The 20,004-nt window shown below is 46.0% G+C and overlaps 1 protein-coding gene and 1 long non-coding RNA gene across 5 annotated transcripts in view; both read left to right on the top strand.

The window, feature by feature from the left end:
• The window catches only part of Kidins220 (kinase D interacting substrate 220), a 93,707-nt gene extending 90,182 nt beyond the window's left edge, over window positions 1-3,525 (top strand). For all 4 annotated transcript variants that reach the window (XM_042680737.1, XM_042680735.1, XM_042680736.1 and 1 more), the window contains one exon: window positions 578-3,525. In XM_042680737.1, the coding sequence (XP_042536671.1) occupies window positions 578-1,834 (1,257 nt within the window). In that variant the 3' untranslated portion in view covers window positions 1,835-3,525. The remainder of the gene's footprint in view (window positions 1-577) is intronic.
• Window positions 3,526-4,853: 1,328 nt separating this feature from the next.
• Window positions 4,854-7,343, top strand: LOC122108766. Its single transcript, XR_006147629.1, has 2 exons — window positions 4,854-5,158; window positions 6,876-7,343. It is a non-coding gene; the product is annotated as an uncharacterized LOC122108766 (long non-coding RNA).
• Window positions 7,344-20,004: the final 12,661 nt, after the last annotated feature.

The following is a 20,004-nucleotide window of genomic DNA, read 5'->3' as shown; positions in this document are numbered from 1 at the left end:
AGGACCAGAGTTCAGGCTCCATGACCAGAAAAAAAAAAAAAATTAAAGTTTTGAAGTTATTAAAAGCAAGTGCTTAGCCGGGTGCTGGTGGCTCATGCCTATAATCCTAGCTACTCAGGTGGCTGAGATCTGAAGATCGCGTTTCAAAGCCAGCCTGTGCAGGAAAGTCTGTGAGAAAATTATCTCCAATTAACCACCAAAAAAAAAAAAAAGCTGAAAATGGAGGTGGCTTAAATGGTAGAGTACTAACTTTGAGCAAAAAAAGCTCAAGGACAGCACCTAGCACAAACAAAAATAAGTGCTAAAATGATTTAATATAATTTGTAGTTTTACTTTTAAATTTTACCAAATTTTAAAATTTTTATAAAGCTTTATAATAACAATAGTTCTATTTAAAAGTTCACATTTTTTTTTGTTAAACTGTGTAGGTAGAATTATTTAAAAAGATCTTGGTATCCTGATGATTTTTTAAAATTGTTAGTATACACATATACTTCCTAAGCTGGCATTTGTCTTTTTTGGTTGTTTTGGTTTTGCTTATTTGAATTCTTAATTTTTTTTTTTTCTGTCTTCACAGTCACAAACTCGCAGAACCCCAAGTCTTTCGAGTCTCAATTCCCAGGATTCCAGTATTGAAATATCAAAGCTTACTGATAAGGTGCAGGCTGAATATAGAGATGCTTATAGAGAATATATTGCTCAGATGTCTCAGTTAGAAGGGGGCACTGGGTCGGCGACAATCAGTGGTAGATCTTCTCCCCACAGCACATACTACATGGGTCAGAGCTCATCAGGGGGCTCCATTCACTCTAATCTAGAGCAAGAGAAGGGGAAGGAGAGTGAGCCAAAGCAAGATGATGGGAGGAAGTCGTTCTTAATGAAAAGGGGGGATGTGATAGATTATTCATCATCTGGCGTTTCCACTAATGATGCCTCACCCCTGGACCCTATTACTGAAGAAGATGAAAAGTCTGACCAGTCAGGCAGTAAGCTGCTCCCAGGCAAGAAATCCTCAGAAAGGTCCAGTCTTTTCCAGACAGATCTGAAGCTTAAGGGAGGTGGATTGCGCTATCAAAAACTTCCAAGCGATGAAGATGAATCAGGTACGGAAGAGTCAGACAATACTCCACTGCTCAAAGATGATAAAGATAAAAAAGCTGAAGGCAAAGCTGAGAGAGTGTCCAAGTCTCCAGAACATACTGCTGAGCCTATTAGGACATTCATTAAAGCAAAAGAGTACTTGTCAGATGCTCTCCTTGACAAAAAGGATTCATCAGATTCAGGAGTGAGATCTAATGAAAGTTCTCCCAATCACTCTCTTCACAATGAAGCCACTGATGGTTCCCAGCTTGAAAAGGCAAATCTCATAGAGCTGGAAGATGACACCCACACAGGGAAGCGGGGAATGCCACACAGCCTGAGCGGCCTGCACGATCCAATCATAGCTCGCATGTCCATTTGCTCAGAAGACAAGAAGAGCCCTTCAGAATGTAGCCTGATAGCCAGCAGTCCTGAGGAGAGCTGGCCTGCGTGCCAGAAGACCTATAATCTGAACCGAACACCCAGTACTGTGACTCTGAACAACAACACTGCTCCAGCCACAAGACCCAATCAACATTTTGATGAGATGGAGGGAATTAGAGAGTCTTCTCAGGTCATGTTGATGCCTGGGCCCACTCCAACTACTATTCAGAATGAAAATCTAAAAAGCTTGACACATAAGCGAAGCCTACGTTCGAGTTACACAAGGCTCTCGAAAGATGCCTCTGAGCTCCATGCAGTAACCCCTTCTGATAGTGCAGGCTTTGGAGAAGAAAGAGAAAGCATTCTTTAAGGAAAACAAGTAGAAGTGGTGGAATGTTAGGCCCTATCACAAAATTGTCCTGAATTTTGAATTCATCCACAGCCTTCAGACATTAGGAGTTTATAAACCTCACTACCATTATTATGCTTTTCATTGGCACATAACTCCATAAAATTGTTGAGACATCATCTAAGTATAAAAATAAATCAGAAAGGGCTGGTTTGTTAAGTATAAAGGGCTTAACTTGCAAAAGAAAAACCTAAGGATCCCCTTTGTAGAACAATTATTGAACACACACCTGGGGGAGATGGTGTTAGATAAAACAAAAGCAAATTCATTCATAAGGTGTTTAGATAAGAATTTACAGGTTTTAGGCATGGAGTTGTGGTACCTGCTTAGCAAGGTGAGACCAAACCTCATTTACCTCCCCCCCCCAGGCAAAAAAAAAAAAAGACAACAACAAAAGGAATTTTGATGTGTTTGGAGTAGCCAGAGACTTAAGGGTGAATTAATTTTACAACCAATATTCTATATAATATACAAATTGATGACTAAAAAGGTTTTAAGTAGAAAATATTTACTGAAGAGGGCTTTAAGAAAGTCAGCAATACCCAGAGTAATTTAACAGTTTAGCTGGGCCAGCCTTACCATTAGTACGATTCATTCGGTAACTCTTAAGTTGTGTGCCCAGCTTTTCTAAGGGGTCTTAGCAAGAGTCGGGGGTGGAATTTTTTCTTTTTTTTTTTTTTTTTGGTGGTACTCTGAATCCTGTTTAGGACCTTCTAAATGCTAGACTGAGCTGTATCCCCAGACCCAAGCATGAACTCTTCCTCTGCAGAATCAAGCAGATATGGGCAATAATTTGTGGAATGATGTATGAAGAAACTTTTACATAAGAACATTAGTGATGAAGACAAGGAAACGTTTAATTGGGTAGAGCTAAATCATTGTCTTCTATATTAGGGCAGAGTGTGCCAGCGGCATTTGTCCCCTAAATCAGCATGTTAATTGTGAGGAAGGATTATTAAAAGAGGAAGTACATTTTTTGAACATTGAAAAGCATGAAACTGTGTGAGTAAAAACAAGATATAACTGGTGTGACCGTGAAACCCTCTTCTTTGCAATTATTGTTCACAGACATTAAGAGAATGATCGCATTTCGGTATTATGTAGGCTAGAGAGGTCCCTGCCATCATGCATTAAAATTGTTCGTCACTTTCACATAGCTTATTATGTAGAATTAGTTCTAGCAGTATATCTTATCACAGGTGGGACTGCAGAAGGTGAGGTCACAGCTGTGTGATTACCCAGACAGAACCATGTGTGTATGTGTGTGTGTGTGTGTGTGTGTGTGTGTGTGCTGCTCACCTACTTGACCAGGCCTTGTGCTGAGAGTTGCTCTTCTGTGTTTCACTGCCTTGACGTTTGAGTACAATGGAGCATTTTATAGTTTACTTTGCATGACCTTTCACAAATGTTTTAGCATTAACAAAGGCAAGGTGTTACTGACATTTATAAATTGTAGTGTTAACATTTTAATATTTATGATATTTATTAGTTTGCAATGTGCTGTAATATTTCAGAGTCAGTGTTTTCCTTTTCAGGTGAGTAGTTGCAGCTTCTTCCTCATTGGAGGATACTTTCTCATGCTGTTTGTGAAATTAATACTGGAGTACTAAATGTACAAGTAGATTTAGAAAACAATAAAAAGTTGCATGTCATTCTGACTCATGGAGTTTTATTCCCTATGGTAAATGAATCATTTTGATTAAAAATAAAGAAGTAATGTGTGTGTTTGTTTTTGTCATGTATCAGCAGTTGGTAAAGACTCACAGGTCATAGAGTTGGCAGAAGTGTTCCAGCCACCCCCACAAGTGTTTCTGAGAGAACGTGCCTCTAAAGTCTCCATGCCATCCAGTGCTTTCTCTTAGCATCTCTGACAAAGAGTTCAATGGTGCCATAGCATCTTGCTGTGCATTTCTATAGCTGAGCAGGCCAGATGATCCAGGTCCTGGAGAACAGCAATTTATTACGGAACATTCTGGACGTTTGCTTTTTCTGACTGATACAGAAATGACAGTACAGATGGGTTATTGAGTCACCATAATTTCTTTGAGTCTGTATGCCAGTTTATGTGTATCTATTCTATTTATAACACACTGCCCAGACTGATGCACACATGCACACTGCTTTAAGCAGGATAAAGATGGATAGAAACCTGGGGCTTGAATCTTGCTATAGAGTCTTACATTGTATGGACCAGTCTGCCCCCACTGTAAACCACAAGGGAGATGTGTTAATGTGTGTCATATAAAGGCAGGGCTGCTCCTCTTGACAGGGTGCTGCCTGTGCACATATCTTTGGACAAGCCCAGAAATGACAAAGCTGTTGGTATTTTTCACTCGAGACAACTTGCATGGTGCCGAATGCTTAAGGATCAGCCCTCCTATGCTGGGAAATTTAAGTATACGGAAACTGAAACAACATTTCACTATTGAAGGAAAATTTGTCTTCACATGATGTATTAGAGCTTTATTTATATAGTGCTTAGAATTTAATTGCCTAAGTAATTTGAGCTAAAATTCTCTTGAGAGTTCTGGATCATTTGCATGCTTGTAGTACTACAGTGAAATATATGTGACTAATTTTTTTCTTACTAATCAGAATTTTTTTGGAATGAAATTAAATCTTTTTTTTTTTCCTTCTGGCTAAAGTACTAAATTTAAAAGGGTTTAAGACCACATAATTTTGGGTTACACCAGGAATTCTCAGCCTCTTTAGAAGTATCCCATAGTTTAAAAATCTCTGAGTTCCTGGCTAAATCTTGAGCATATCACAGTAGTGGCCAGGAAAAGAGAGAATGAGGAGCTCTTGTTCCCTTTGTCTTATGGTGGATGACTTAAGGGGGAAGAGGTAGAAAAGGTGTGGTGAATTTTTTGGTCAGCATTTGAGACTGGAGCCCAGCCTCTTATCCCCCACCTCACAGGTCCTGCTGACCCTTGAAGGAGGGTAGAAGCCAGTGGGGTACCTTTTTGCTTGGGGTGGGGATAAGGCCTCAGTGCCCATCTGAAACAGTTTAGGTAATTCTCCAGGTCATACTACCCCCTGTCATTCCCCACTCAAGCTTAAACCTTGGCCATGATTATACAAATGAGCTGAAAAGTTGAAGTTCACAGTAAGCCAGCACTGAATGCTTTTTAAATGTCTTGTCGCTCTACCAAGGTTGAGAATCCCTGGCTGAGACTGATTAAATAGAAAGAGACTTTAAGATCTTACGTAATTTTAAACCCTTTCGTGCCTAGGAAGAAAATGCCGTCCTTGAGATAGATAGATCTCCAGAAGATGCAGTCTAAGGTATGTAAAAAATTAGTTTTCAAAGTGTACTAGTATTAAGCCAGCTGTGGAAAGAGTTTTTCCTACTTACGGAATTAATATTCTTACCACTTAGTTTTGTCAAATATGAGTTAAGTATCTAGAACAACTGCTAGGAAGTAGCCTTGGTCACCTACATGATGGAAGTTTTTCATAAAATGAGTAACATATCCCAGCCTGGGCTCTATCATCTTGACAGCTTTGACCCTGGCCTTTGTGGAGATTGAAAGACATTTCTAGAGCTTGGGGTGGAATCTTTTTTCTTCTTCTTCTTTTTGTGCCAGTCCTGTGGCTTGAACTCGGGGTCAGGGCATTGTCCCCTGAGCTTTTCTGTTCAAGGCTAACATTCTATCACTTGAGCCACAGCTCTACTTCCAGCTTTTATCATTATCATTATTATTATTTGGTGATTAATGAAGATGATTTGGTGATTAATTGAAGCCCAAGTGAGCTTTAAACTGCATCCTCAGATCTCAGCTTCCTGAGTAGGTGGGGTCACAGGTGTGAGCTACTGACACCTGGCTTTGAGTTCTTTTTGAGCAGGGCCTCTGTGGACATGGAGTGAGCACTAAATATTCTGGTTGCCCAGTGCAGTGAGGATTTTTTGGAACATAAAGCGTCTGTAAGAATGCAGAGGCCCGCCAGGAGGGAAGAACAATTACAAATGTTCTGTGACTTAGGGATCTCACCTTGATAAGTGTAGACAAAGTGTAGATGGTGCAAGTAGAGATTTCATGGGAGGCTCCAGTGCTCCGATACTGACGTCGTTTTGTGATCTTGGGGCTGACTGGGAACTGCAGCTGCTGTCACCATCCAGCCTCAGGAGAGAGTTAGACCACCATTATCAGCCCAGGAAGAGAGCAACGTTGGAAAGTCAAACAGCAGCTCCCAAGTGTGCATGCCTTTCCCCATCATGCAGCTTGGGTGCCATTAGCAGTGGCCCATCTATAGTGCCAAAACTGTTAGGAAGATGGTTTTTTGTTTTGGGAGGCAATACTGGAGGTTGAGCTCTGCACCTCATGCTTCCAAGCTGATGTTCTACTATTTGAGCTGCTTCTCTAGCCCTTTTTGCTTTAATTATTTTTTCAGGTAGGGTCTTCCTTTTTTTGCCCAGACTGGCCTAGACTTTGATCCTCTGACATACATCATTCCTGCATACATATGTGCCACCATACCTATCTTGTTGGGTGAGATAGGCTTTTCCTAACATTTTGCCCTGGCAGAGGTAAAAAGGATAACCTTTCACCTCTCGTCTCTGCCTCCCGAGTAGCTGGGGTCACAGGAATGAGCCATCATGGCCTTGGGAAGTATCATCAAAAGTCATAAAAAAATCTAATTGAAGTGAGGACCAACCTAAATTAGCAACTAATTAATTACATAAAGATAAGGGTGCTGTTGCAGACCACACAAAATCTCTCTGCCTGGGCCAGGTCACTGGCTTAGAGAGAAGCTTGCAGTCCTTGCCCCTCTCCTGCCAAACACGGGGGGCGCTGCTTAGCCAGACGTGTGTGTTAGGGGCTGTATCTTGCTTTGTTGGGAATCTAGCAAACATGAATAGCCTATTAAAATGAATTGTTCAAACATGAAAACAGTTTACAGATGACCCTTACGTTTAAGAAACGGTTAGAAATAATTGTTTCATTCACTATCATTTTCTAATATTAACATTTTATACTTATTTACCTCATTTTTCTTCAAGGCAACAAGGGCTCTAGACCTTAGTCCCCTGTCCATAGACCCGGCACTGCTTCCTTCTCATTTCTCCTGACAATTGCTTAGCTTCTCATGGTTGGCTTCCTCACCAAATATGAGGGAGTAAAGAAGAAACAGCGGCGTGCAGTCAGCTGGGAAAAAAGATGTGTTCACCTCACCAGTGTAATGTGTTCTTAGTAGCTGTAGAACTTAAATTAGTTAGAATGAAGTGTTCTTTTAATGAAATTTTAGGTAAGAGTCCAAATGTATAGCAAAAAGCATGTAACTTATCTCTACATGACCTGGCATTTCAAGTCTTACAGCATGGTCTTAGGTATCTAATAAAAAGATTGTTATTTTCAGAATTATCATAGTTCCTGACACTTGTAACTACCTTTTAATTTGTGTTTCTGAGAGTTTGTAGGCTGCATATTGTTTTTCAATGCAAATTAAACCACTTTTATTTTGAAAGACATTTTTTTTTTTTTGGTTTTGTGTGTGTGTGTTTCAACCACTATGTTTTGTCTTGAGTTCCTTTCAGTCTTTTTTGTACCCTGAGTTTGCTGTTGTTGTTTGTTTTTGTGTGTTCTCACCACCCTTTTTACCACAAATGCACCCCCCCCCCCCTTCCCCAGGGCAGCAGAGTAAAAAAAACTCAATGCAGCTCTTTAGGCCAAGCTCTAGATTTCAGAGAGCCTATGGACAGTCACAGAATACTTAAAGGATAAACTAGAATAACCACCTAGGAAACTGTCCAGAAATCCTGTGGCATCTTACAGTATCAAGTGTACATACCTTACTACTGGGTCTGAGCAGTTCCTTACTGGCTTACCCTATCTGTCACCTGTCTGGCCCTGATAAGCTAGTCTGTTTCTACTTCTAGTAATCTTTCCGGAAAGAGTCCTATGCTTTATTCAATAAACGGCCCCGGGTGGGCATCCATAGCCCATCTTGATCAGCTCTAGGTGATGTTTACTTCTCGCCTACTTGTGTGACATAAACCCATTGTTTAGTCTTTAACAGGCCTTGTGTGACATAAACCCATTGTTTAGTCTTTAACAGGCGCCCATCGGATAAATTAATGTTAATTATAGAATCAGAGTGGTTCACTCCTGCACTTTACATTAGAATATTGAAAATGTTTAAGTATAACTTACCTATGCTGAACATGTTTTCTCTGGGATCAAAAATTGAGGTATGTAGTTAGAGTGAAAAATAGCGTTTTAGACAATCACAGTCTGGGATGAAGTTTTCTTTTATTGAGCCCAGACCTTCAGCGTTGCTTTTAGCAAGGGTACTTTCTTTCTTTCTTTTTTTTTTTTTTTTTTTTGGGGGGGGGTCCGGTCTTGGGGCCTGAACTCTGGGCCTGGGCACTGTCCCTCAGCTCTTCAGCTCAAGGCTAACGCTCTACCACTTGAGCCACAGCGCCACTTCGGGCTTTTTCCTTTTTGCTTATGTGGTGCTGAGGAATCGAACCCAGGGCCTCAGGCATGCAAGGCAAGTGCTCTACCACTGAGCCACCTTCCCAGCCCCAGCAAGGGTAATTTCAAAGATCTGCCTTACCCATCTTTGTCATTCCATATCTCAACCACTGGTTAAGTGTCACCTAGGAAAACCATGGTTCGCTGAGACTCCTGTATAGGCCGTTCTGTATTGTTTGGGATTTTCCTCATCATATTGAGGATAAGGAACTATTGCAACAATCCCCCAATCTTATAACAGTACATCTGACGTCTACTTCATTTTTGTGTAACAGTTCAATGGAACCCTCGGTTCACCTAAAGATCAGGCTCCATTTTGTGGCTCTACTGGGATCCAAAGCTGCCCAAGGACAGGAGGTGGAGGTGGGGGAGAAATGTGCAATGTCTGGGATCTTACATCAGGGGATGCTGCTGAGCCAGCGGCAAGGCAGGCTGGAGGCTGGGTGTGGCTCTGCACCTTGAGGATCAGACTTGTCTGTGGCACTTAGATTCAGACATAGTTGCTCAGCGCCAGTTACACATAGTATTTTGTATTCAGCTTTAAGAGCAATTCCTTTTGTTTCCATCTTTTACATTTTACCTTGTATGACATTCTTACTGTGATAAAGATGTCTGCTAAAATCATAACTCTAATCAGAAGGAGGGTCTTAGATGAAGTCGGTTTCCAATTGGCTAATTATTTCCATACTTTCCAAAAGCCAAACAGCTGTGCACTGTGGGGCAGGTTTTAGGGAGACCTGAGCAAGGCTAGGGATGGGGCAAGGAAGGAAGTTTCACAGCCCCGAATTATTCGAAGAACTCTCAGATGATCAGATTGCCACCAGGAATCTGAAATCTGACCAGTGTTTAGGGTTTGATTATAAGTATTTGGAATAGACATTCTGTTGCTATCAATTTTTTTCCATTTCCTGGAATTCAGCTCAATACATACTTTATATGGTCAGAGGTACAAAGGCATTGCTCTTGTTATCAGTTCTTTAAACCCTCTTCAGCCTTCCAGAGGCAAAGGTGACTCACAGTGGCCTCTCCTGGCACTGCCTGAGGGGATTTGCTCCTGGCTGGCTCCCACCTCTGCTCCCACTGGGCGTGAACCTGCAGAAGCCAGGGTGGCCATTCTCCTGCCCAGAGATAGAGCTCCCCCAGGAAAGCCACTGGGAGAATCCAGTGGTCTACATGATTGTCTTTAAAGAAATTCTTCTGCCATCTAGCTCCTTGACCACTGTCCAGGCTTTATATCAGGATTTCGTTCATTCTAAGATGCATCCCCCCACCACGTTTTGATTTATCTGACATTAGATTGTATCTTGAGGCCACTAGAGTCAACGGTAGCATTTTTCAGTAGTTCCTAAAGTAATAACATACCCTACTGCTGATGGACTCTTGATTAGACTTATTACGGTGTTACTTTAGTATATGACATGGACTTGTTTTGGATCTTTAGCCATATTAATGGGTTAGCAGTGATTTATATTCAACTTAACCCCCCACCCCCAATTCAACATGTTATTTATGTTAACAATTATTCTTCATCCTGTATCCATAACATACTTAAAGAATCATTATGCATTTGTTATAACCAAAGTAGCTTACCTGTGTGCCTGACCATGTCCATGACCTTCATGTATATTAACTAATTTAAACTGTATGACCACCTTATAACTATTGTCTCAATTCACAAATACAAAACTGAGAAACAGAGATGTTAGTGGTTACTCAGTGTCACACAGCAACTAAATGACAGAGACAGGGTTCAAACCCAGTGTGTGATTTCATAATGCCCGCTCCTGCAGTGAGTGGTTTTCAGTCTTTACTGGAAGGGGTCAGTTGTTTCTTACAGTTTGCTAAGATAGTTTACTTTTAGCTTCATTTGTATGCCGTCATCATCATTAACATTATCTACTTGTTTTAACATGTGATTTGGGGGCTCTTGAAGGGCTGTTTTATTTTTAAAATTTTTGTTATCGTTAGTTATACAAAGGAGTTCCAATTCAACATGTCAGTTTATGAATTCAGTGCCTCTTGATCAATGGTTTTCTTTTATCGCTCTCTCCATCTCTTCCAACCCACCCATCCACTCAAGTCAGCTGGCTTCAAAGGGCTATTTTAGAAAGGTAAGTTTTTACTAAAACTTAGAGCCATGTGCATTATATTTATAGAGAAAAAGTCTTGAATGATAAGTTTATGAAAAACAGCCATATGAATTATATTTATAGAGAAAAAAGTTGATATTTTTAATATTGAATGTCCCTTTCCCCACAAATTATTTTTGGACACTTAATGTTTGATTCAAATTATTGACTTTACGTTTAATATCCTTAATCCCATTATTATCATGGATTAGACCAATACATCGAAGTTTATACAAGATGCATTCATGTTATTCGCAGTCTACTGTTATCTGGTTTCATATTTGCCCTTTTGTGTCTGCTGTTAGCATTCTGTGTTAAAATATAATTCTAAGTGCCACTGTGTGTTTTCTTCATAATTTAATATTGAATAATAATGCTTAATAAATATTAATAGGTAAATAACATATCTACTTTAAAATCATTATTGCAATAGAGTTGTTTTTTTTTTAATGACTGTGGCTGCTGTCTCCTAAGGGAAGGGAAATAAAAGGCAAAACTGAGACCCTGTTCTGTCTAAGGCTAATCACCAAAGCTGGGAAAGGAGCAGATGTATCAGGGATGGTGGATTGATATGGTCCCGTGACATTTCAGTCTCTTGTAACTGAACTGGGAGTTGTAGACTTTTGACTTTAGGCCCAGACTCCTGGGGCTCCACATCAGATCTGACCACTTGCCCGTGTACACCACGTAAAGAGATATGGTGGTGGTGACAAGCAGAGAGGAGGTCATTATTAAGGAGGTTTGTCATGTGGCCTGGCCTTAGCCCTCCAGCCTGTTTCCAGCCACCTTCAAGATGCAGGTAGGAGCTTTTGATTTAGACAAGGAATTAGATCTGGGGGGGAGGGGCTAAGGGTGTAGAGAGTTAAATAAATAGTCCCAGCCACAGGGGGTCAGGGTGGCCATGTTGTCAGTCCTTGTTGGGGGTGGGAGGCGGTTCTGGAGACATGTCCTCTGTCCTGGGAGGCTCTGATGCCCCTTTCCCCCCATCTCTCCTTGTGAGCATGTTGTCCATAAATCCTGTCCCTCCTGAGAGAGTGGCTTACGGCAGAGGCACACAGAATGGAGGCAGGGAGGCCACACTTGAAACCTACTTTTTAGTTAATTCGGGAGCCCATGTAGGGAGTCAGCACAGCAGCATTTAGACAGCCCTTAGGTTGCCCTCTGTCTAATAATCCGAGTGCTCACCACCAGTTACGTGTGACGAAAGGGACGTCACATGGTGAACATCTAAATCCTAACCTCCCTGCAAGCTCAACGTTGTGATGAGCCCTAGTTTACCAGTGAGGGCTCTGAGATCATGAACGTTAGAACCGACCTGACCCTAACATCAACAGAGCAACCCCCGACCCCACTGCCTGCCCGCTGCGCGCTGCCCTGCCCGCTGCCCTGGCCGCTGCGCGCTGCCCTGGCGTTCTGACTGAACCAGCAGCCCTGAGGCTCACACCCCAGTACCCCCAGGACTGCAGCTTCACAGCACGCTGCTGGGAGGCAGGCCAGCTTCTGTTTGCCAGGTTCTGGGAGGGAGGACAGGGGTGAACACACCGCAGAGTCACTGCTGGCTAGGCCCCCTAGGATCCCAGACAGCCTCAGGCCTGGCAGACCAGGTCCTGGTCCAGGTGTGGATCTGCAGGACATTGGGGACTCATTGGCTCTTCAATCTGCCTGTGTCCCAACACTGTCTGCCCCTTGCCAATGGGAGTCTGCACTGAGCCCTGCCCGCTGCGGTAAACATAACTAGTGTGAATATATTTAAACTGGTCTCCGTGTGTATTTAAAGTTTACACTACCAAATGGCTGGTTTTGAGTCCGCAGATTTCGTATTTGACAAGCGGCCAGACTCAGAAATTAAAGCAGCCCAGGAAGTATAGCTAAAGAATCTGTGCAGCCAGTTCTCCCCGGCTTTTCTATGGGTAAAGCTGCTGTATTAGGGAAGCGCAAGACCCCTCCACACCTGCCTCCTAGGTATAAAGATGATCCATGTCAGCGCTGTGAGCGCTGAGAGCAGGTAGAGACAGAAAACCAAAGGTCAAGTCTGACAAATGAAAGTCCTGAAACTCACTCCTTTGAATCTGTGCTTGGGGTAACCTTACCCCAAGACCTGACTCACCGTGTTCTGGTGATAGAGCCACTCACGTCTCACTGATATTTGGGGCTCCTAGAGTCAGGAGCATGTTCATTCCCTGCCCAGAAAACAGGAAACACCCAAGGCAAAACCCCACCATTTTTTGGTTTCCCTGCTCCTACCTCCTAGAAGGAAGTGCTTTCCCTTACCTCCTTTTTTTCTGTCTCCTTACTTTATCCTGGCTTACTAGAATAAACCCTTGCTAAACTTCTGTTTGTCAATTTCTTCTTTTGTGACACCCTTGAGGTTTGTTGTTTTTTTGTCAGAGATATCAAGTTCCTGTGACTTTCCTGGAAACAGGGCAGTTGAAGAACGTTTCCTCTCCTTCCTTATGAGCAAGTTCCTCTTTGGGTTGTACACTTCTGCTGTAACAATGCCATTGCTGCTGGGGAGTTCAGTGGTCAGCACACAGCCGCCGAAAGTCACAGAGCTGAATAGTATGGTCTCAGCAGGAGCCTGGCTCTGTCATCGACTTATTAAAAGATTGTGTACTTGTTGGCTTCATATTCTTCACCTGTTAAACATTAAAATGATGCTGGCCACTGGTCGCTCATGCCTGTAATCCCAGGAGACTAACATCTGAGAATCATGGTTGGAAGATAGCCAGGACAGGAAAGTCCATGAGATGCTTCTCTCCCTGTAACTTCTAAAAAGCTGAATGTAGATGTGTGGCTCCAGCAGTGAGCGCCAGCCTTGAGCGCAAAGCTGAGGGACAGCATCAGGCCTCAGTCCAGTCTCCAGGAGTGGCAATAACTAAATAAAATGAAAGCAAAATTAAAAATAAAATTGAAGCTGGTGGGTGTGAGTCAGCAGTAGAGCACCTGCCTAGCGGGTGAGGCCCTGAGTTCAAATCCCAGCACTGCCAAATAAATAGTAAATAAAAATTAAAATGTTGAAGGAAGTTGATGATTCCTCAGTGCTCATGATGATGTTCAAACAACTGGATCCACATGTCCCCCAACAAACGGCTTACTTAGCACTGAACTGTTACATAAACACAAGCTCAAAAGTGACCATAGATCTACATGTAAATGTCTCTAAAGGGGGAAAAAAATACATCCATATGACTTTGAATTTGGTGTTATTCTACACACAAGACTAAAAGTACACTCCATAAAACAAGCTTACCTTGGGAATGCTGAGCAAAAAAGAAAGCAGATACAGCAAGGGAGAAGCCCAGCATCAGAGATTCACCCCTGTAATCCAGGCTACTCAGGAGGCTGAGACCTGAGGATCAAGGTTCAAGGCCAGCTCAGACAGGAAAGTCTATGAGTCTCTTATCTCCAGTTAACCACCCAAAAAGCTGGGAATGGAGCTGTGGTTCAAGTGAGAGAATGCCAGTCTTGAGCAAAAACTAAAAGATCTCAGGGTAGCACTGAGGCTCTGAGTTCAAGTCCCAGGACTGGTATACACAAACACATAAAAATCCCTCAACCCAGGAAGTATGCCCCCATGCAGCTATTTTGTGAACTTGGCACTGGCTGAAGGAAAGCTTGAATATCCTCTGCACCAAATTATCAGATTACTAAATACATTGCAATCAGCTGAAAAACAGCTCTCAAACCTTTTAGGTAAATGTAATGAATCCTGTCAAGACTGTTTTTGTCTAGCCTTCAGAAGTAGAAGAGTTCTTACCTTTGCAATATAGAGGTATAACGTTCTTTCAAGAGACCTACACATTCTTATTCCACACTGTAACATATGAAGTACAGAATCCAGGTTCTGAGTATTTTCAGCATGTTGCAACTTGTTCTAGCATGCAGCAGCACTAATCTTAACTGTGTCTAAATTAGTCTACTCCCAGCTGCCTTAAAAAGTAGAAGAAAGCAGCCTGGGACTAGTGACTCATGCCTGTAGTCCTAGCTACTGAGGAAGCTGAGATCTGTGAGTTGTGGCTCAAGTGGTAGAGCACTAACCTCCAGTGGAAAAAGCTAAAGGATAGCACCCAGGGTCTGAGTTCAAGCCCCAATAGCACACACAAAGAAGTTTTTTCTTCACCATAAATTCGACTGACAAGTGGAGAAATCAGAAGCTTAGCATTTGTTCTGGACAAAAATAGCATGGGTTTGAGGAAAACAGTAATTGGGGATGAAAGGTGGTGTTTTCTCTGTGACCCAGAAACAATGTGTCAAAGTTTGCACTGGAAAATTACAACATTCCCCAGATCCGGAAAAAGTGCACATGTCAAAATCACAAATAAGAGCGTGTTTGCTTGTTCTTCTAACATCTGTGGGACTGTCCAAACCAGGAGGTCACCAAGTCCCTCCACGTCCTGGGGAAAGATGTCACACTCTGGGAGCTGCTAGCCCTACCACTCTGGCTGTGGAAAGAGATGTGCTTTCAGAAACAGTTTCTGGCCAAAATCTGTTACCAGGTTTAGCACAAATGTCAACCTTTCTCTTGGGATGGCCTGTGGAAGTTTGGGTCCTGTGAAGATGGGGGTGGAGCTATTCAATAAAGGCATACTCCAGCCAAATAAGTTCTGTTGTTACATAACTGATTAGGACTTTTGGTGTAAAGAGAAAATGTGATTCAATATCTTAAAAACCTACCCCTACCTGACCTTTTTCTCCCAGAGCAACATGTAGGACAGTATTCCGCTGACATTCTTAAAAGGCCTTGCTTAAATATGTCTTCTCCGCCATTTCCATAAATCAAGCCTACCACTGAGTGCAGTTAAAAAAACTCTGATGTTGCTGTTTAAATAAATTCTGAACGAGGAGCACCTGAACTTCTTCTGAGTATGAGATGCCCAGGTGGACAAGTTTGGGTCACAGTTACTGCCCATCCCTTAGGACAGGAGAATGAGCATGCATCTTTTTCCATCCAAACATAGGTATCAACCTTCAAGTGCATAGGTAAAATGGGTCACTTCATGTGGGCCTTTCCTGGGAAGCTAGCTACCAGAGGATTTACTCAAGCAAGACTAAAACAAGAAAGGAGAAGACACATGGTCCAGGAAACAGGGTTCCAAAGAGAAGTGAGTCAAGTCTGTCAAGATTATAGCAAAGGCTCACTTCATATCAATAGCCATGCACCAAAAACAAGTCTCCCTGGGCGAAAGGAAAGAAGCTGAGAAGTTTTGAGTGTATGTCAAATAGATAAACAATAGACATATTGGAAAGTTGAGGAAAATAGGTTATAGAAAAAAAACAGAAAAGGTAAAAGCTTTAGAAAAACAACATATATGCAAGAAAAGAGGCATTGTGTTGGTTTTTTTTTTCTTTTGGGGGGATCCGGTTGTGGGGCCTGAACTCTGGGCCTGGGCACTGTCCCTCAGCTCTTCAGCTCAAGGCTTGCGCTCTACCACTTGAGCCACAGCACCACTTCCGGCTTTTTTCTTTTTGCTTATGTGGTGCCAAGGAATCGAACCCAGGGCCTCAGGCATGCAAGGCAAGCGCTCTACCACTGAGCCACCTTCCCAGCCCTGTGTTGATTTTCTAGTTTAGTATAGAGTTGGTTTTTTTTCCTCCTGTTTGTTTGTTTTGCCAGTCCTGTGGCTTGAACTCGGCTTGGGCACTAAACCTTAGCTTTTTTTTTTTTTTTTTTCCTCAAGGCTAGAGCTCTACCACAGCTTCTCTTCTGGCTTACTGGTAGTTTGTTAGAAGTAACGTCTCATGGGCTTTCCTGCCCTAGCTGGCTTTGAACTGTGATACTCAGATCTCAGCTTTCTGGATAGATGTGCCCCATGGATGCCTGGCGTAATATAGTTTTGATAATTAAATATCAACAGATGACTTGTGATTACAGCTGTGCGTGGGAAGAAACGCAAGAGGACGAAGATGGAGCTACACGATGGGAAGGAAGGACCACGTTCTCTATTGTGGTAGCAGGCACCACAGCACTCAACGGAGAAGGAGCAGAAGGAGCAGTGGGCCCAGGGAAGGGCTGACACAGGCAGGGGCTGGGCCAAGGCCTTCTTCTGTCGTCTGGACGTCAGAATGTTCGTGTCTCACTGCATATGAAAACAAAAAGTGATGAACCCAGAGCCACCCTGGCGTCTTTTCTCCTGCTCTGACCACGCTGCTGAGGCTGCCGCTGTCAGCACGAGCCAGGGAGGACGGCCAGCACGACGGGGCGCCCCCCAGGCTCGAGCGCTGCCCGGAGCAATTGGGCAGCAAGCCTCCCCCGCACGCACACCTTTCAAGCTCCATCCGGGCTCCACGATCCCGAACCCAACTTGCTGTGGGAACGATTGGCTGAGCCTCAGCCAATCACAGGCGTCCAGCTCTGGCCCGTATCAAATAAAACTGACAGGAGCTGCAGCCAATCAGGCGGCCTCGGAACCTGCTTCCGGGAGCTGTATCCAATCAGGCAAGCTCGGCATTGACTTCCGGTTCTCTACCTCACTGTCTGTTCCCTGGCTGTAACTACTACCTGTCCACGTGGTGGGGCGGGACGTTCTGGAACATTCTTTGTTCTGTTGGGCGCCTGCCTTCTGGCGTGGTAGACGAGGTTCCTTTGGATCCGCAGCTCACTTGGGTACAGTTTGGCGGGTCCTGGGCCGGGTCTTCCGAGAGCCGGTGCGCAGGCGCAGTGAGGCCCGAGCCTGGCTGGCCTCCTCGGGCTGGGCCTGGCGTGGCGCCCGCTGCGCCTCTGGCCGGAGATCCCACGGTCCCGGGTCCCGCGTCTGCCTGGGTCTGGGGCGAAACCTGGGGCCTGTCCCCCGGGTCGACGGTCAAGCTCCCCACACCCCTCCGGGGAGCCCCGGGAGCCCGCGCTGGGGCCCTGAGAAGGGAGCGGGTTTGGAAGTGCGATGGCGGTGCTCACGCCCCATTTCCCCGGCCTCCCTCTCCCCAGCCTCCCTCTCCCCAGCCTCCCTCTCCCCAGCCTCCCTCTCCACGGCCCCTCTCTTCTCCCCAGTCCCCCTCTCCTCTCCCCAGGCCCCCTCTCCCCGGCCCCCTCTCCTCTCCCCTGTCCCCCTCTCCTCTTCCCAGGCCGCCTCTCCTCTCCCCAGTCCCCCTCTCCTCTCCCCAGTCCCCCTCTCCTCTCCCCAGTCCCCCTCTCCTCTCCCCAGGCCGCCTCTCCTCTCCCCAGTCCCCCTCTCCTCTCCCCAGTCCCCCTCTCCTCTCCCCAGTCCCCCTCTCCTCTCCCCAGTCCCCCTCTCCTCTCCCCAGTCCCCCTCTCCTCTCCCCAGTCCCCCTCTCCTCTCCCCAGTCCCCCTCTCCTCTCCCCAGTCCCCCTCTCCTCTCCCCAGTCCCCCTCTCCTCTCCCCAGTCCCCCTCTCCTCTCCCCAGGCCGCCTCTCCTCTCCCCAGTCCCCCTCTCCTCTCCCCAGTCCCCCTCTCCTCTCCCCAGTCCCCCTCTCCTCTCCCCAGTCCCCCTCTCCTCTCCCAGCCCCCCTCTCCTCTCCCCAGCCCCCCTCTCCTCTCCCCAGTCCCCCTCTCCTCTCCCCAGTCCCCCTCTCCTCTCCCAGCCCCCCTCTCCTCTCCCCAGTCCCCCTCTCCTCTCCCCAGTCCCCCTCTCCTCTCCCAGTCCCCCTCTCCTCTCCCCAGGCCGCCTCTCCCCAGTCCCCCTCTCCTCTCCCAGTCCCCCTCTCCTCTCCCAGTCCCCCTCTCCTCTCCCCAGTCCCCCTCTCCTCTCCCAGTCCCCCTCTCCTCTCCCCAGTCCCCCTCTCCTCTCCCAAGTCCCCCTCTCCTCTCCCAGTCCCCCTCTCCTCTCCCCAGTCCCCCTCTCCTCTCCCCAGCCCCCCTCTCCTCTCCCCAGTCCCCCTCTCCTCTCCCAGTCCCCCTCTCCTCTCCCAGTCCCCCTCTCCTCTCCCCAGTCCCCCTCTCCTCTCCCCAGTCCCCCTCTCCTCTCCCCAGTCCCCCTCTCCTCTCCCAGTCCCCCTCTCCTCTCTCCAGGCCGCCTCTCCCCAGTCCCCTCTCCTCTCCCAGTCCCCCTCTCCTCTCCCAGTCCCCCTCTCCTCTCCCAGTCCCCCTCTCCTCTCCCAGTCCCCCTCTCCTCTCCCAGTCCCCCTCTCCTCTTCCCAGGCCGCCTCTCCCCAGGCCCCCTCTCCTCTCCCCAGTCCCCCTCTCCTCTCCCCAGCCCCCCTCTCCTCTCCCCAGGCCGCCTCTCCCCAGTCCCCCTCTCCTCTCCCAGTCCCCCTCTCATCTCCCAGTCCCCCTCTCCTCTCCCAGTCCCCCTCTCCTCTCCCCAGTCCCCCTCTCCTCTCCCCAGTCCCCCTCTCCTCTCTCCAGTCCCCCTCTCCTCTCCCAGTCCCCCTCTCATCTCCCAGTCCCCCTCTCCTCTCCCAGTCCCCCTCTCCTCTCCCAGTCCCCCTCTCCTCTTCCCAGGCCGCCTCTCCCCAGGCCCCCTCTCCTCTCCCCAGCCCCCTCTCCACGGCCCCCTCTCCCCAGGCCCCCTCTCCTCTCCCCAGTCCCCCTCTCCTCTCCCAGTCCCCCTCTCCTCTCCCAGTCCCCCTCTCCTCTCCCCAGCCCGCCCCTCCCCAGCCCGCGCCTGCTGGCAGCGCCAGCGCTGGGCCCTGTCCACAGACACCGAGGTCCGCGCCCGAGGCGTTGCAGCAGGGGTTCGCAAGGCTTGTTTGCTCAGAGCTTGTGATTGATTCGTTCTTCCTGCATGCATGGGTAAGTGCTGTCTCCAGAGCGATCACAGGCGTGCGCGCCAGGGTCACCTCCCTTAGCTGAATGGAGACAGAAAGGATTTTGTTGTCAGTCGTGGGCCTTGAACTCTGGGCCTGGGTGCTGTCCCTCAGCTCTGCAGCTCAAGGTGAGCGCTCTACCGCTTGAGTCACAGCGCCACTTCCGGTTTTGTAGTGGTTTATTGGAGATGAGAGTCTCATGGGCTTTCCTCTCCGGGCTGGCTTTGAACCGCGATCCACCAGCGCACAGCAGAAAGGCTTCTTTTTTTTTTTTTTAAATGACAAAAATGTAATCCTTGATTTGGTTGGCTTACTTCACAATAAAGATAACCAATGAGTTTTACAATACTCCAAGCCCTTTATGTCTACTTTGGGCAAGATGTATTTAAAGCGCACAGTGTAAAAAAAAAACAAACTATCAAAAATGTTATTTTGGCCGGGTGCTGGTGGCTCACGCCTGTCATCCTAGCTATGCAGGAGGCTGAGGTCTGAGGATCGTGGTTCAGAGCCAGTTGGGGCAGGAAAGTCTGAGACTCTTACCTCCAGTCAGCCACCAGAAAACTGGAAGTGGTGCTATGGCTCAAAGTGGTAGAGTGCTAGGTTTGGGCAAAAGAGTACAGGGACAGTGGCATAAGTTCAAGATCTATGACTGACAAAAAAAAAAAGAAAAAGTTTCTGTTTTAAGTATGGGTTATCATGGCAGTGAGTGGCACTGATATGGAACATGCATTTAAGATACAATTATTTTTCATGATAATTTGCAAACATTCAAACTGATAACTTAAATGGCAAGAAAAATGTGTGAGCATTTATGTTCTTTCAAAA

This window comes from Dipodomys spectabilis, unplaced genomic scaffold (genome assembly GCF_019054845.1).
Source record: "Dipodomys spectabilis isolate Male_0828 unplaced genomic scaffold, ASM1905484v1 ptg000066l, whole genome shotgun sequence".
In the NCBI taxonomy this organism is placed as follows: Eukaryota; Metazoa; Chordata; class Mammalia; order Rodentia; family Heteromyidae; genus Dipodomys; species Dipodomys spectabilis.
This window is presented reverse-complemented; position numbering and strand designations above follow the sequence as displayed.